Source organism: Nothobranchius furzeri, chromosome 7 (assembly GCF_043380555.1).
Source record: "Nothobranchius furzeri strain GRZ-AD chromosome 7, NfurGRZ-RIMD1, whole genome shotgun sequence".
In the NCBI taxonomy this organism is placed as follows: domain Eukaryota; kingdom Metazoa; phylum Chordata; class Actinopteri; order Cyprinodontiformes; family Nothobranchiidae; genus Nothobranchius; species Nothobranchius furzeri.
Window position 1 is genome coordinate 78,456,846 of NC_091747.1, and position 18,968 is coordinate 78,475,813.

An 18,968-nucleotide genomic window follows, 5' to 3' on the forward strand; every position below is an offset into this window, starting at 1 on the left:
ACAATTTGGTGCATTACCACCACCAACTGGATTGGAGTGGAATGACTACCAATCACTTCCTGTTTGTGCATCAGCATCTTAAAGGAATAGTCCATTGTGGCATTAACAGAGGGGTGCCAGCAGTCAGGGCTAGGGGTCGCCAACATAAGGGGGCCCCAGGCGGCCGCCGACCTATGCCTAATGGTAAAACTGCCACTGTTCTCCAGCCAGGTTCTTCATACAGACCAAAACATGTTCAGGTTTAACTGGGACTAAATTCTCCCTAAGGGTGAGTGAGTGACTGTTTGTGTATGGGGCCTTGTTCTGAAGACCAGGGTGTCTTCATCTTCCCCATAACCCTACTGAAGAATAAACAGCTTACAAGGTGTGTGAGTGAGTAAACAGGAAGAGAAAATCCAAAGGTGAGTTACTGAAACATTTGGTTCTATCTTATTTAAAATCCTGAAGACAATCAGCGTTGACATGTCACATTTTAATTGTTTGTTTTGTTTGAGCCTTTCACCTCTTCTGTCCTTTTATTTTTTCCAATGCACTGTTACTGATTTCTCTGTCAGCCTTTATCAAATGTATCCTTTAGTGAAGAAACCCAGGCCAAGGGCCTGATGGCTACTGAGAGATGACATCATAGCCCAACCCAATATTCTTATGTTACCATTTAAACAATCTTAACATCATATTCAGTTTGAAGTAGGAACTCTAAACTTGCAAGGAAGCCTTGCCTCTCTGATGCTACCAGGGCTTGCAGGTGAGAATGTAGATCTGCAGAAATACAGCAGAAGAGAGAAGGTTTGCAGGTCTCTCGTGAGATATCAGGATGCTGTGAACACAGCTCAGTTATTTACCCGATATCATTGCATACAACTCACATAATCCTAAATTTCTCTTCAATATGTGTTGGAACGTCAGACCCCAAGTCCAACTCCTTCCACGGTTGGTGATTGCAATGAGTTGGTTTTTGTTGAAAAGGTTTCTGTTATTGGAGCTTTGTTTTCAGGTTCTGTTTCAGAACCCGTACTGCCAGTCCCGCCCTGAGCTACAATGACCAGTTTTGACCTTAGTATCCATAACTGAGTTGGAAAGACTTGTATCAAATCAAAAGCCAGCTGGCACTCCTCTTGATGTTGTTCCTTCTCATCTCTGTAGAGGCATTTTCTTCATTGAGCCCATGTATATTATTCATTATAAGTGGTAGCTTGAGCACAAGTGTAGTTCCATCATTGTTGAACACAACGGTGGTAGAGTCGTTATTAAAAAAATCCAGGATCTGATGTGCATTGGCTAATTGCAGGTCCATTTCTAAACTTCCTTTCATCAGAAAGCTGCTGGAGAAAATTGTCTACCAGCAGTTAGTGTCCTTTCTCAATGAATTAGAAATGTTTGAAATATTTCAATCAGGATTTAGGGCTGGACACAGAAACAGCCATGTTGATTGTGCTCTATGACATCGTTATAGCCTTATGCCAGGGTTCAGCTGTGGTGTTGCTGTTATTGGATTTAACAGCTGCATTCGACATGACTGATGATGAAATGCTCCTCGATCGTTAGGAGCACTCGGTAGGGATCACTGGGTCGGCTCTTCAATGGCTAAGATTATATCTTCAGGGAAGGAAGTTTTGTGTGATGGCAGGTGATGCCTTGTCTCCCTGGGAGGACCATTGTTTGGGGGTACCGCAAAGTTCAGTCCTGGGGCCACTATATTTTTCCCTTTATTTGCTCCCTTTGGGGGCTGTCATCTGCAGACATGGTGTTAAGTTTTATCGATATGCAGATGACTGCCAAATTTACTTTCCACTATGTAAGATGACGGGGAGTTCTTTTGTGGCATAATTGGCATCTATATGAGGACAAGTCGTGGCTTGCTGCAAATTATCTTCACGTAAATGATGAGAAGACCGGGCTCATCACCTTCTATCTGATTATGAATTTAGATGCTTTGTCACAATTTCAGAAGTTGGTGGTCATCAGCTTGGGGGTGAGACAAGATTAAGATCTTGAATTCGATGCCCACATTAATATGGTGGTGAGGTCCTGTTTCTTTCACGTTTCTCAAGACCTCATCTTGAGTCAGTGCTGCGTGCATTTGTATTGTCAAGACTGGTCGATTGTAACACACTGTATGCTGGTTTGACTCAAGCATCATCGAGTCAGCTGCAGTTGGTCCAAAACTTAAAACTAGCAGCTAGACTTTTGACTGGGATGAGGAAAAGAGAAACATTACACCTGTTGGCATCTTTACATTAGTTGCCTGTGTGCTACCGGCCAAAGTTCAAATATTTTTTACATGTATAGGTCCTTACATGGTTTTGCTCCTCCATATCTGGCTGCATAGTTGAAACAGAATGTTCCATAATGGTCTCTTCGCTCTGCCAGTCAGCGTTATTGTCTGTCCCTTGTGCCAGGTACAGTGGCAGGGATGGTCGAGCCTTTTCGGTTATGGCCCAATACACTGTGGAATGACTTGCTGTGAAACAGTCATAATCACTGGACCTTTTTAAAAGTCGCCTGAAGACTCACCTTTATCATTAGGCTTTTATGTAATTTTAACCCTTTTTAACCTTTCAGTTGTCCTGTTATTTGTCTGTTCTTTGATTTTTATGTTCTTATGTCCAGCGCCTTAGGCTCCCGCAAAGGCACTAAATAAAATTAGATTGATTCTCATCACGGACCAAACTATCTAATCTTGAACTGATGCAAGACCTCTGCTCTGAGGACAAAAACTAAAAATCGAGAATACGTCAAAACATTGATGCATTCAAGTGCCACAGGAAAACGTTCTTTATCCGTTTCATTTTAATTTTTTCAAATGTGAACTTTAAATCAGTTAAATTTATTATTGTTAGCATGCTTTAAAACTGTAAACAGGTTGCAGCCTACTTAAATTTTCACTTAAAGCGAATCATTTCCAGTATCATTGCCAGCGAGAATTTGCGTTTGAAAGATTGTCAGTGAACGCAACACGGATCCTGCGGAGTTTCGGGGAAGCGCATCTGAAGATAGCGCGTTCACGTGCCCATACACATCCACTTGCAGGCTACGGCTGCACACCAGGAGCATCCCGGAACAGGAGCGCTCGTTTTCCTTGCAGTCTGGAACATTCGGTGTATTAACTTCACACACGTTTGCTCATCACCGACTCTGTCACTGAAGGACGCATAATGGTCCCGGGCCCCACCGAGCCCTGTGGAGTCTGAGGCCCTTACGGAAATCCACCTTGCACCGGCAGGAAGACCCTCTGGTTCTTTCCCAAAGACGGAATGTCAAGCAGTCCCGAAGACAGTCGCTCCAGGGGCGGCGGCTCCGACCGCGATTCAAAGAAGGCCTCCTCCAGTAACACTTCCCCCGAGGGTGGACCTCCACCACCTCTGCACCAGAACCGCATACGGCAGGTGGGTGTCTGCAGTCTAGCCCCGTCAGTCGCGTAGCTATGGCCACAGGACCGCTTCTGTTCCAGACCGCTGCTGATGCTGCGCGCGGAGCCCGAGCGCTCAAAGGCGTTGCCGCGCGTAAAAACACCGTTTCTTAACCAAATTAGCCACTAAACAGAGAAGGTGTCCAGATGTTTTGATTAGAGGTTTAAAGTAACCTGAGATGGGTGTTAAAAATAAAAACAAATCAGCTAAAACACCACTATGTCTGCAGAGACGTGTTTGTGGATCATGGGAGGTTTTGGTGAGGAATGTTTACAACCAAAATATATCTCTGCAGCTGTGTTAGGTAGGGTGAGATTTTCTGCGTCTAACCTATTTGTCTTTATACAAGCATCAACATATTAGAGCGCTAGTTTTTTTCTGGATGTCTAAATTATTTATGTCAGATATCACACACAGACCAAGCTGTGCAGTTTATTTTGCTTCAACATGATTTCGTAAGAGAGAGAGAGCGAGAGAGAGAGAGAGAGAGAGAGAGAGCGAGAGAGAGAGAGAGAGAGAGAGAGAGAGAGAGAGAGAGAGAGAGAGAGAGAGAGTATTTATTTATCTGGGGTAGACTTAGAAATATGTCTTATTGCTGACTGTGTGTGTGTGTGTGTGTGTGTGTGTGTGTGTGTGTGTGTGTGTGTGTGTGTGTGTGTGTGTGTGTGTGTGTTTAAGTTGATGTAGGAGGGTCAGGAGGTGGTAAAGCTTGGTTTCCTGTCTCGGTGCACTCTCAGAAGCTAATATGATTTCAGTAATGGACTCTAGTGCTACACACACACACACACAGTTACACACTTTAGGCTCTTTTCACTGGGTGGGGCCATTCTTTGATGGATTATACAGATATTGTTGTATTGTCACTGAAAGATTTAAATCACTGTCCAGTCAGGTGTTTGGGTGTTGAACAGGTGATTTAATCACCGATTGGAGGCTAATTTTATGTGTTGTTTTTATTTAATTAGCCACGACTCCCATCTGTAAACTCTTTTAAATTTAAAGTTCAAATGAAACATTTTTATTTGTTCGTAATGGATACACTTTATTGCATTTGAACTTATTGCCACACATCAGAAATATCCTTGAATAATACCAACAGTTATTTTTTTAATTCCATTTGTCTATTTCCTCCTCCGTCAAGATGACGTCTCAGTGTCCAGAGGCAGAAATAACAATCAACAAGACAGTAATGGAAAGACAAAAAAAAAAAAAAAAAAAAAAAAAACAGGAGGACAATTGCAAGGCTAAACCTTAGCTGCAGCCTTTCTGCATGTTCTCACCATGCACAGTGAATGTTCTGCAGCTTCATCCCAAAGACCAAAAACATGCATGTTAAGATTTATTGTTCATTTATCGTTCATAGTTGTGATTGAGTGTGTTAATGGCTGTGTATCTGTGTTCCTGTCATGGACTGGGGGCCTGTCCAGGATGTCACCTTCCTCTCACCTGGTGACTGATAACTCTAATCAGGTGCTTTAGATCAGTGGATTCTCTACAAGATTACAAGGAATCCCCACAATGTTTTTGCAATGAGGTTGAGAGGTTACCAAAGTGATAAGTGTTGGAATGATTGGATGTTAGAAAATGTTACCTAATATTTATTTTATTTTACATTACTTAATCCTTTCTCCAGAAGAATGAAAAAAGAAACCAAAAAATATTTCATTGCTTTGGGCATGAAAGGGTAGCCTGGCCTGCCAGACTTGTCCTATGTTTAACTCTGCACAGAGAGAGAGTCTGGTAACTCACAGGCAGAGAGGCACTTGAGGGGCGGGACTAGTCAGCTCAAAAATAACCAATCAGAAAAAAGAAGGAAATCCCGACTGTACCGCACGACGCGGTAGATTTCTAGTTGTAGTAAAAAAAATTGCATCTGGCAACGGTGCAAACATCTTTCTTTTTTTTTTTTAGAAGAAATGCTTTTAGCGCTTCTACTTGTGGTTTTAAAGACGTTTGAGTCATTTAGAACAGAGGAAAGAGTCGCGGCGAACTCCGCCGCTGTCTTCGTTGTTTATGAGAAACTGAGCGCCGCCGTGTGTGATGTCCGCGACGCTGTAGTTTTTTTTAGCTGTAGTCAAAAATGGAGTCTGGCGACAGCGCAAACATCTTTGTTTAGAGGAAATGCTTTTAGCGCTTCCACTTGTTGTGGTTTTAAAGACATGTTCAAATCATTTAGAACAAAGGAAGGAGCCGCGGCGAACTCCACTTCGGTCGCCATGTTTATGACAAACTCGGCGTTGTGGTGTGTGACGTACGATACTCAGCGCTGATTGGCTCGGTTAGAATTCTCAGGGGGCGGGGTTATTTGAATAGGAGAGTTCCCAGAGCCTTTCTCTGTGCAGAATTAAACAGAGGAGACTGGCAGGCCAGGCTAATGAAAGGGTTAAGCTTGTTTACAAGTTCACTCAAGAGTATACTAGAATATTTCTGACCTAATGAAAATATTTAACTCTAATATTTCTTCTGATGTTGCAATGGCTGTAATCTGAGCCTTAAAGGTTGATAATGGAACAATTTTATAATAAGCTTTATTTTAAAAATACTCCACGGGGTGTTAAGAGGTGTGCAGAATGAAGGTACAGTATTTCCTTTAAAGGCTATATTTTAATTAAAAATAATCAAATATCTATTTTGTCGGGTATGACAGTGGGTTTATGTTTACATCTACCAGCCAATAGAGGGCATCATTGTGGGTTGACAAACAGTCTCCTGACTCGGAAAGTCAAGCCAGTGCTTCTGAGCCAAGAAGGTGTTCTAATATTAAGTGCTGTTGTAAAATAAATTTATTAGTAGAAATCAGTCCTTATCCTGTACGACTTGTCACTTGTAAATGGTGCTGGCTGGCTGGTCACGTCATAGGCAACCTGACAGACGGCTGGAAACTGTTCTGTTGTTGCATCTACACCTTCACACACCAGATGTCACTTTGTTGTTTGCGTTCCATAATCAACCTTTAAAGTGATAGCTCAGCTTTTCTGAAGCGGGGTTTTGTTTTGAGCGAACGTCTTACCTGTTGTGGACAGTTCTTTGAACAGCCTCAGCTAGAAAAAGTGGATTTCTGTCTTTTTAAAGATACGATTTAAACACTTGACAAGCTGTGCCTGTCAGGTAATAAGATGTGTGCAGCCAGTTGGTGCATCAACCATCATAATGCTTACTTACACTTCATGAAATCATTCAATCCATCATACTTCATTTATAAAGCACTTTTCCTACAAAAAGTGCTTTACAGATTAAAATGACCCTACATAACCCCCATTGCTCTCCCTCCCACACCAATTAACCCCCCCCCCCCCCCCCTTCCCACACACACATACACACCGCCCCAACTCCCATACACACATCCATTTAAGAACATCAGTAAAAATGATTTAAGGCTGAGTTCAGATGATCCAGATATGGTAGCACAAGGAAACACCATCACAGGAGGCATCTGCCCCGTCAGTAGCAGGACAACCGAAGCAGCTGAGGCACCAACACTGGGTGCAAAGCGGAGGGAGGGTATAGGCCCCACCTCCACCCAAGCACTACCCGTAAAGTACCCAGGCAGCAATCGTCTACCACTGCCCCCGAGGCAGAGGGCCACCACAGTAGAAGCGCTGGAAGAAAGACTAATGTACCGTAAGACAAAATAAAAAATAAAAGGAGCTAATATAATAGTAAATGTAAGTAAATTGATTATTTTTTAAATGTAATAAATATTAAAATAATATTGATGTAGAATAAAAAGTGATAAAATGTAATCAATAAAAATATGCAAAGTAATTTCTAAAATAATAATTAATTAAAAGCTAAGCTAAAAAGTAAGTCATATATAATTCATTTAAATGTAATAAATATTAAAATAATATTTGCTGTAGAAAGTGGAGTAGTGCATCACAGGTTGTTAGAAATAATGAGTTCACAGACACAGTCCAGCTTTTGTGTTCAGTAGGGATGGGAATAGTATTCTTTATGATATTTCTTAATACAAATTTACCAATGATTAGAATTATTATATTTAGTCCTCCTGCAATATTTTCAATAAACTTAAATTAACAGATTAAGTTTAACAGATATTTAAATAAATATATATTTAAATATCAGTAACTGGAATAGTTACATTTTGAGAGACATACAGTATAACTTTTTACTAAATTATATTCCCCCAAAAGCTGATAGTATGTTTGGGATTCTTGGGGTTTAGTTGAACACAAGAGGGGAAAACATTTCTTAACAGTGCCCTAGTGACTTAATAATGGAGTTACTTATTTTTAAGTTGTTCCCATACTAAATTGTCTTTAAATTTGGATGTTAACATGAAAATGATATTTTGCTAAGAAACTAGGCGGTAAAGCAGGGGTCTACAACACGCCGCTGCTCGTGACCCACTTGAAAGTCGCTCACCTGGTAGCAGTATGAACACTATGAAAAACGGACATTGCTGCTTAGGCTCCGGGCAGGGCACTGGCTCAAGGACTGAACAGGAACAGGTTAGCTGCTCCTGTGTGCTCACAAAGTTATGTTAGTGATCCATTGTAAAATAAATGTCAAATAATTCACACAATTTGTTATTCATCATCTGAAAGTATCAGATTCATTAATGAACACATATTTGGTTTAGTTTGAGTTTCAGAATGTCACTATTTTCCTTGTACTTAAAAAAACCCAATATTGACGTATTGAAATATGGAGAAATCAACTTGCATGTGTAAGCTTTTTTTTTACATATTCACACATGGAAAGTATCAATGTTAATAAATCATATGACAGTAGCTCTTGTGTACTTTCATTGTGTAAAAGTAGCTCAAGATAGGTTGGAGACCCCTGCTGTAAAGTCTAGTCGGTACCCACTAAAGTCTACCTACTAGATTTTAGCAGGACAGGAAAATCTGTGACAGATGTACATCACAAATAGATATCTGAAGATAAAAGGTTAAATACAGAGTGCGTTCAAACTGAGGTCTGCTATAACAATAACAGCTCTACGGGAGACAAAAACAGAATGACAAAGAGACACATGAGCATCTCCTTTGCAGGACTAAAAATACTGCCTTTCGCCAGTGTGGTATTCCTGGAGGAAAAATTGCCTCATTCTAGCTTCATGCATTTTTACTCAGCAGGTCATGTATCACTGGGTTTTTGCAAGGAATTTTGGGTCATTATTAAAGTTTGATGTAATCACACAAAATTTCTAGCAACTCTCTGAATGTGCCAAACCAAATTCCTGGGTACCATTGGGTCTGTTATGATTTTTAATATGTTCACTTTGCTGAAATCTATTAAGGACTAGAACTTAGCCTATCCCAGCTGGCAATAGGCAGGTTTGCATGGATTGTCCTTTTGGCTGCTGTTTCTGCCCACCTCCTGTTTCTGTGCAAAGTACCCCCTCCCTCCCTCTCGTTCTGCTCCCTGTTCACCCTGCTGTCCTCCAATCCGATCCCAACAGTACAGTCCCAGTGTGCCAGGAGGTCTGATTACACCACAACCTTTGACATTTTCAATCTACCTCTTTTCCCACCACTCTGTCTCCAAAACTTGTGTACCTCTCTGGATCTCCCCATCTTTTCTGCTGCTTCTTTTCCACTGGGAGTGGCGTGATGGGACTCTGCAGGAAGGGTGTACTAATGGAGCCTTGGCCTTCATTACATTACTTATGGACAACTACATCAATGCACACCCACGTATGACTACAGCTGCCTTCCTGGGCAGGATATTTAATAGAAATGTTGGACTAGATTGGGTGTCTGAAGATGAAGTTTTACCAGCTGTGTGTCTATTCACATGACACCCTAAACATACTGTATTACAAATCAGATTAATGGAGCTTTTAGAGCACTTGCCTGGTTAAAAATGCTTACATAGACACCTGCGAATAACCACAATCAACCACTCTGTCACATCGACTGATGTTTACCAAATGCATCATAATTGCTTGCATGATGCTGCGTTATTTAGAAGTTGGCTGTTTTGAGATTATCCATTATTTAGCCCTACTCCACACACACCATTGTAGATTCAAGCATATGTGTTGCATGCAATTTTCATTTTCAATCTGATTTCTGATTAGCTGGTTCATTCGTCAAAACCCCTAATACATGCTCCATGATTTTGAAGTCAGATTGTTGCTAAGTCGAGACTGAGTTTGAGACACAACATTGCAAGAAAATATTCCAATTTTATGTAACTTAAAACAAAAAAACATTCCAGCAACACAAATGACCTGTATTTGTACTGCACCTTCTGGGATTCTACAGCCCCCCAAGGCATTGAACAACATAGACAGTCATTCACCCTCATACACACATTCACACAGTGGTGATAAGCTACATTGGAGCCACAGCTGCCCTGGGGCGCACTGACAGAAACGAGGCTGCTGTACGCATGTCCACCAGTCTCTCTAACCACCACTAGTAGGCAAAGCAGGTTAAGTATCTCGCCCAAGCACACAACCACTGCGACAGAGTGAGCGGGACTTGAACCTGCAACCCTCTGGTGGGGGTGTTTGAGTGTCCCAATGATCCTAGGAGATAAGTGGTTTCAGGCTTTATTTGTCTGGTAGGGTTGCCCATGGCAAACAGCCGTTGCTGCCTATCCGACCCCAGAGAAGCGGACAATGATGGATGGATGGATGGATGGATGGATGGATGAATGGATGGATGGATGGATGGATGCATGGATGGATGGATGGATGGATGGATGGATGGATGGATGGTGGGTGGATGGATGGATGGATGGATGGATGGGCATCTGCATAATCACTTAAGCCACATTTCTTGAGTATTTGTCCAATATTAAACTTCATATTCTGAATTAGTCATTTCATCAAATCTAAATGAGTTTAAGAGCTAACTGGCTTTATAAACACTGAGTTCTGATTTAACATGCCAGCAGCAGTCAACTGACAGACTGGGTTTTGGATACGTTTCAGTGCTGTGTAATGGTGATACGATGATAAGAAAAGCAGCATTCCTGTCCCAGGTCCAGATTCGGTGTAATGCATCTGCATATCTGTTTGGATACAAACAACATTCTGCCTCTCGGTGCCCTGGACTATCTGGTTCAGTCGCTATGGTGCCTCTGGTGGGCTGTCCCAGTTTGATCTGACACATCCGTCACTGGCGTTTCTTCCACGGATGGATGCTTCATGGGCAGAGGTAGCATATTTTGATGACTCATACTTGCTTCTTTGTGTTTTATTTATATTTTTTTTACTCAGCTGTTTATTTATTTCTGTATTTCTATATATAAAAAGAAGATTTAAAGAATTACTTTGCTATAAGGGAAGCGATTCATTAATAGGCTGCAGAATATGAGAATTAGGAACCAGATAGTTAAACCGATAAATTAGTTTGAGGAATGCCCTTTGTTCTATGATTTTGGACTGCTGGGCTGGGAGGCAGTCAGAAGTTTAATTATTCATTATGTCTTCATAAAGCTGCTTCCAGTTAGACAGGGGCAGAAATGGGGGGGGGGGGGGGGGGCAGGGTGTGGATGGTGATCAATGCACTTCTCAGAAGCAAAACTCAAACACATGCATGTAAAATATGCTCGCTTTTGCTCTTGTCGGCTCCTTCCTAGTGTTTCTACTTCCCCCACCCTCCCTGCATTGTCTGGTGCAGTGTTTAATTAGGTAGGGTTTTATATAAAAAGACATTTCTAAACATTTAGTTGGGTTATTGAGAGTAGCACATCTCACGGGGCGAGGTACATGAGGACATTAGTCTGATTTTTCAAATGTTGACGGAACTGCAGACTCAGGTCATTGGAGGTTCTTCCCAACGGTTTAAACGTTAGTTACTTTCTTGCTTCACTCGGACCGCTTCACTCGGACCGACAGCATCACTCAGCCTTTCCCGTCTGACGTTGGACTGCAGCAAATTTTAGGTCACACGCTTCATTATTCATAAAGCATTCGACTTGGACTGAAATCCGTTTCTGCTTCAATACCCTTTTGTCATTTGATGCTTGAAGAGAATGGCCATCAGACAGAAATATACTTAACTGTAAAAGTAATTCATCGTACTGTTGATGGTAGTTATCAAACATTATTGTCTGAGCCATTGTTTTATGTGTATGCACATTATCTAAAACATATAGGAAAGCGGCCGTTTAGGGACAGGATTGGACACAGTATTATTTATTTATAATTAGTATTTGCCAAAAAAACAAGAGTGCTTATTGCACACCAGCATACTGAGCACAGTTGTGTGACTTCTGGTGCTTAACGTTGGTGGTGTGTGGATTGGGGTAGTCTGTATGTGGGGTGTTATTATTATTATTTTTTTTGGTAAACCTATTTAGTTAAAAGCCTCCTTTTCATCTAATTACCAGGAATGGCAGGCCGACGTTATGTGTTCCCAGGAGACATGTATCACTGCAAAGAGTCGAAAAGGGAGCACTGTAAATTAGTAGGGATGGGTACCTTTGACATTTGAATCAATTCGGTACTAATTCCCGGTACCTACGAATCGATACCGGTACTTAACGGTACCAATTTTCGATACTTTTGAGTGTTTATTATTTTAATTCTCTTTTATAATTAAATATATATTTTTCTCAATATATAACCATATTTGATAAATATCACGATAAATAACATTCAACTGTTTGTATTTTAACATCATCCTTGTAGTTTTATAAGCTGATAATTAAACTGAAGCAAACATCTTTACTGTGAACTAAATTTACTGTGTATCTTCATTCCTTTTGCCGTCTTTTTTCATTTGATTTTTCCTACTGGGAAGTTAGAATTTCCGAGGAGAAAGCGAACGCACCATTAGCTGATAACAATGGTAGTAATGGAAGCTAACATACCAAGCTAACGTTATTTTAAACAGTTTATTTAGCTGCTGGAGCAGATTAAAACGATGATGCCTCACACTTAGATCGTTGTCGCTGGTTTCATCTTCACCCAATCACCCGTCGCATTTAGTAAAGTGAAGCCAAACTTTAGAGCGCATTCATGTTCTTCTAGTAGGGAATTCGGAGTTCTGAGGAGAAAGCGAACGCACCATTAGCGAAACGGAAGCTAACATATCAAGCTAATTATATTTACCTACCGGAGCAGATTAAGATGAGGATGTCTCACTTAGATCGTTGTCGCTGGTTTCATCATCACCCAGTTACCCATCACATTTAGTGAAGTGGACCCAAGCTTTACCGTGCGTTCTTTCTACCATGCTGCTCTGTTTACAACTGGTTCGCAGCGAGCGACGACATAACGCTCTTGCGCATGCGCAGCTGTCTTGGCAAGTTCTCGTTATGAAGGACGGGTACCGAAACGAGGCACCGTTTGAAATTACGTGAATCGGTGCTCGGTCGGTACTATGGAATTTGGTCGGTACCTTAAAAAGTACCGAATTCGGTACCCATCCCTATAAATTAGTCATGTACAGTAGTGACGTGACCCACCACTGAGGCCAACTCGATCACATCTCAATACGTTACCAGCGATACGATACATTAACTACACGGTGAAACCCTCTGTCGATACGTTTCAATACAATTCATGAAGCTTCAAGCTTCCGGTGAAAATGCATGGACCGTGTCACGGACTCCATGTGTGTGCAAATGGTCAACTGTCTGCAGTTTGTGGTTTTCAGGAAGTTTATTTTATTTTGGCAAGTTAAGACAGGTAGCTCGCCTTTCAATATGTCTGCTGCTGCATACCACCTGGCTTCCGCTAAAAAATACCGATGGTGCATTCAATGCGCCTTGAAAAAACAAGGACAAAGCAGGTAAACTATAGAGTAATTTATGTAATCATGTTTTTTTACTGATGAGAGACACAGGAAAAGATACATTGCAATATTGCCGTCTGTTGTATGTATCCCGTGCACACTGAAACAACCGGTGTAATGAACGAACCACCGGGATTCTTTCCATCCCTAATGCACATTGTAGTTATATGTGTGTATTTGTACATAAATAGTAAACAACATCATAGTATAATCCAGTCATGTTTTTGTATTCTCTCCATCCCTAATGTACAGACCTAGGCAGTGGCATTGCTTGATTCTTATGTTGTGGTCATAGCTTTGTTGCAGGCAAACACAATGTGGCACTGCAGCCCTCGCACAGGACTGCTGCTTGTCCTTCTGTCAAATGGGTGTGTGGGGGTTTTGTAATGGTTGCAGCAGTGAAGGACAAATGGATCTTGTTGGCTGAGTCACAAATCAGATGTTTGTGTGTGCAGGCAGGGTGCTGCTCCAGTTACAACAGGGCGTGGCCTTCTTGACTTTCTCTTCCTTCAATAGAATTTCTCTCAGGGCAGATCGTGTTACCGTACCAAGGTTGTGTGTTTTACTGAAGCCCTTCCTGACCATCCAGCATCTTGTTCATTACTGGCTTTGTTTGGGTGAGGTTTGGTCTGCGTCTTTCACTGCCTGCATTGTACACTTGCTATTTAATTTGACTTTGCCTGATTTAGTTTTGTGAGGAACAGAGAGGGACAGGGGGAATGTGTATGTGTGGTACTCTTTATGGCTTTGACCTTTCTTAAGCAGTAAAACAGGTGTAAAATGCCTCGATGTGCTCCAATCAGTTACTGTCTCTGCATTTTGTTTATTCACAAATACACAAATTGATCAGCTTCTTGAGGACATTTTAAAATTGTGCCAATAAAAAAATTCTAAAAGTTCCCCTTTTTCTGTGAATAATTTCACATTAACCTGTAAGACTTTTAATAAGAAAGAACTCTCTTTACTTGTTTACCAATAAGAAACAAGACATGCAGCAAACAATGACTGCAGTGCTTCTTTTCTCATGTAACAATCAGGTGATGAAGGATAACTGCAGCTTACATTATATGTGCTGTGTATGCCATATGTAGTGTATATCATATGTGGTGTGCATATCATACGTGGTGTGTGTATCATATGTGGTGTGTGTATCATATGTCGTGTGTATCATATGGAGTGTGTATATCATATGTGGTGTGCATATCATACGTGGTGTGTAAATAATATGTGGTGTGTGTATCATATGTGCTTTGTATGTCATATGGGGTGTGTAAATCATACGTGGTGTGTAAATCATACGTGGTGTGCATTTCATACGTGGTGTGTGCATCATATGTGGTGTGTGTATCAATCGTGGTGTGCATATCATACATGTGTGTAAATCATATGTGGTGTGTAAATCATATGTGGTGTGTAAATAATACATGGTGTGCATATCATACGTGGTGTGCATATCATACATGGTGTGTAAATCATATGTGGTGTGTAAATCATATGGGGTGTGTATATCATACGTGGTGTGCATATCATATATGGTATGTACATCATGCGTGGTGTGCATTTCATAGGTGGTGTGTAAATCATATGTGGTGTGTGTTTCATATGTGCTGTGTATGTCATATGGGGTGTGTATATCATACGTGGTGTGTATATCATGCGTGGTGTGTAAATCATATGGGGTGTCTATATCATGTGTGGTGTATATATCATACATGGTGTGTATATCATATGGGGTGTGTATATCATGCGTGGTGTATATATCATACATGGTGTGTATATCATATGGGGTGTGTATATCATACATGGTGTGTATATCATATGGGGTGTGTATATCATGTGTGGTGTATATATCATACATGGTGTGTATATCATATGGGGTGTGTATATCATACTTGGTGTGTATATCATACATGGTGTGTATATCATATGGGGTGTGTATATCATACATGTTGTGCATATCATACATGGTGTGCATATCATACATGGTGTGTATATCATACATGGTGTGTATATCATGAGGTGTGTATATCATACGTGGTGTGTATATCATACGTGATGTGCATATCATACATGGTGTGCATATCATACATGGTGTGTATATCATACATGGTGTGTATATCATGGGGTGTGTATATCATACGTGGTGTGTATATTATGCGTGGTGTATATATCATACATGGTGTGTATATCATATGGAGTGTGTATATCATACATGGTGTGTATATCATATGGGGTGTGTATATCATACGTGATGTGCATATCATACATGGCGTGCATATCATGGGGTGTGTATATCATAAGTGGTATGTAAATCATATGTGGTGTGTATATCATGCGTGGTGTATATATCATACATGGTGTGTATATCATATGGAGTGTGTATATCATACATGGTGTGTATATCATATGGGGTGTATATATGGTGTGTATATCATATGGGGTGTGTATATCATGTGTGGTGTATATATCATACATGGTGTGTATATCATATGGAGTGTGTATATCATACATGGTGTGTATATCATATGGGGTGTGTATATCATACGTGGTGTATATATCATATGTGGTGTATATATCATACATGGTGTGTATATCATATGGGGTGTATATATCATACATGGTGTGTATATCATATGTGGTGTGTATATCATACGTGTTGTATATATCATACATGGTGTGTATATCATATGGGGTGTGTATATCATGTGTGGTGTATATATCATACATGGTTTGTATATCATATGGAGTGTGTATATCATACATGGTGTGTATATCATATGGGGTGTATATATCATACATGGTGTGTATATCATATGGGGTGTGTATATCATACGTGGTGTATATTTCATACGTGGTGTATATATCATACATGGTGTGTATATCATATGGGGTGTATATATCATACTTGGTGTGTATATCATATGTGGTGTGTATATCATACGTGGTGTATATATCATACATGGTGTGTATATCATATGGGGTGTATATATCATACGTGGTGTGTATATCATACATGGTGTGTATATCATATGGGGTGTATATATCATACATGGTGTGTATATCATATGGGATGTGTATATCATACATGGTGTGTATATCATATGGGGTGTATATAGGTTGGTTTATGCTTGACGCGTCCGCGAGGTCCGCACGGCTCCGCGCGGAAAAGTTGCGTCATTTTGCGTCATTTTAACAACCACGCCCCTCCACCGCGCCTCCGCACGGCCCAGAATTTCCGCAACGCGCACCTCGGAAAATTTCTAACCACGCGAACGGACGGACGCGGAAAAAAATGGCGGACCGGCAAGAACTAGTACGGCAGAGGTTCGTAAATACAGACATTTGTATGATTCAGCCCTCAGAGATCACCGTGATCAACATGTTGTTAATAATTCTTGGAGAGAAATAGCTCGCACTGTCGGAAAAGACGAGGACGCTGTTAAAAATGCTGGAATGCCATGTTGTAAACAGTAATTTCTACTTCTACTATGGTGTAGTGTTGGACGCATGCCGTAGAGCTCCATGCTGCCCCCTACAGTTTGGGAGAATATTGGCTCACCGCACGAACCATAAACACTGCGAGTTGTGAAGCGAGTTCCAGCCGCGAGCCGCATCACCGCGCGGAAAGTGAATGTGTCAAGCATAAACCAAGCTTAAATCATACATGGTGTGTATATCATATGGGGTGTATATATCATACATGGTGTGTATATCATATGGGGTGTATATATCATACATGGTGTGTATATCATATGGGGTGTATATATCATACATGGTGTGTATATCATATGGGGTGTGTATATCATACATGGTGTGTATATCATATGGGGTGTGTATATTATACATGGTGTGTATATCATATGGGGTGTATATATCCATCATACATGGTGTGTAAATCATATGTGGTGTGTATATCATATGGGGTGTGTATATCATACGTGATGTGCATATCATACATGGTGTGTATATCATGCGTGGTGTATATATCATATGGGGTGTGTATTATCATATGTGATGTGTATATCATACATGGAGTGTATATCATGGGGTGTAAATATCATAAGTGGTATGTATATCATATGTGGTGTGTAAATGTCACATTCCTGAATGTTGGATATGATTTTGTCTTTGCTTATGTTTGAAATTCAGTTTCAATTATTTGCTTCCAAACAATCGCAAAAACACAAAATGACTATTAAATATTATTGGTGTTTTGTTACTTAATTAACACTACTAAGTTCTGATCTGAACTTGCTGCTGACATATTGATCTCTGCAGATTCCTTAAAATGTGAACTCTGAATATTAAAGGCTTTACAAAAACAGAAGATTTATGCTAGAAAAATGTTGTGCTTTACCATCCATCCTGCAGGACAATTCATTTTTGAATGTATTCATTCAAAATATACAACTATAAAAGGGTGGAAAACATTATTAAAGTGAACACAGATCATAATGACTGTGTTGTTTGTCCGACAGAATGTGTGTCAAGGCCTTCACTTCACTGTCTTATTTTTAAGAGCTGCACCACTGTGTTTCTGGTGTGTTTTCAGTTGCTTTTGGGGTTTTCTTTTACGAACAGCAGAGCTTTTTAGTACAGCAGAATTATCATAAAACCCTTAATAAATAATAAGAAAGCTACGTAAATTATTAAACGGTTTAGTTTTAGTCTGTGATAGAAATGAGGATTGCAGTGCTGAGAAATACATAAGCAGCCATAGGTCTAAATGAGTTGTTTCTGAAGGGAAGGATCCATTAACAATTTCAGATACATTATACACGGCTGGACAATCAATGCAGGAAAAGCTTCACCTGTCATCACTGTAGCTCCATTAGCAGGCAGACAAATAAACAAGAACATCCAAACCGAAACAGAAAACAAAAGGTTGCAGATCACAGAGATGCTTGAGAAATAAACACTTTTTATTCAAATTATGTGCTTCACTGTCACGTTGCGAGCCACGAGGAGGTTAGGACCCAAGATGCAGAAACCCAGAGCAACACAAAGGCAGGAGTGAAGTAAAACGTAAAATCCTTTATTTTGGAATAACTGTCCAAAAACCAAAAATCCAAGAAGGGTCAGGAAGCCCAGATCCAAATGTCCAAAAATCCAAAAGAGCAATATCCAAGAGACCTAGAGAAAAAAACCAAATACCTAGAGACCAAGAGGGGGGAACGAGATAATGCTGACACAAACAACAATGAACCAACAACACTGAGACGCAGACAGGGTCATATACACAAGGGCTGGGTGATTAGGGAATTGTGCACAGGTGAGACTAATAAACAGAGAGGAGGAGCACAACGGAGCAGGGGAGGAAACCAGACCTAAAAATGGGGAAGGGAGCTAAATGAACTAAAGGGAGAACGTAAGGGAAACCCAGAGAGAACCTGGAGGGGGCTGGGGAAACACAGGGATGCAGAAACCTAAGGGGAACACCTAAAGCCGGGCGTACACTGTGCGACTTTTTCACTCGCAGCGTTCAGCTTCAGCTCAAACTGTACGACTTCCTCGCAGAGCAGATCTCACGAGTCATGTGCTCACACTGTACAACCCAGTTCTCGCATGCGACCTGACTGCTCACACTGTACGTCTGGTAGCAACACGTCGGCCCTAAAAATGTGCTAAAAATAGCAGTTTTTACTCAACACGTCAGACTTTTTTGTCTTGTTTTGCCTGTTGTCCTTCGGGAGTGCTGCAGGAGGACACACAGGGATTTATGGGGGTTGGATGAGGAAAACGAAATAAAGAAAGTAAATCTGTGTTTTGTGATCAGTTTAATTTGACATGAACACGACAAACACGCTTTCTTGACAATCTTTGTGAGTAAAAAAAA

General features: G+C 40.7%; 1 protein-coding gene across 8 annotated transcripts in view; it reads left to right on the forward strand.

Moving 5' to 3' along the window:
* The first annotated feature begins 3,042 nt into the window (after window positions 1–3,042).
* Window positions 3,043–18,968, forward strand: part of ank2a (ankyrin 2a, neuronal) — a 110,709-nt gene continuing 94,783 nt past the window's right edge. For all 8 annotated transcript variants that reach the window (XM_070553790.1, XM_070553791.1, XM_070553796.1 and 5 more), the window contains exon 1: window positions 3,043–3,386. In XM_070553790.1, the coding sequence (XP_070409891.1) occupies window positions 3,255–3,386 (132 nt within the window). In that variant the 5' untranslated portion in view covers window positions 3,043–3,254. The remainder of the gene's footprint in view (window positions 3,387–18,968) is intronic.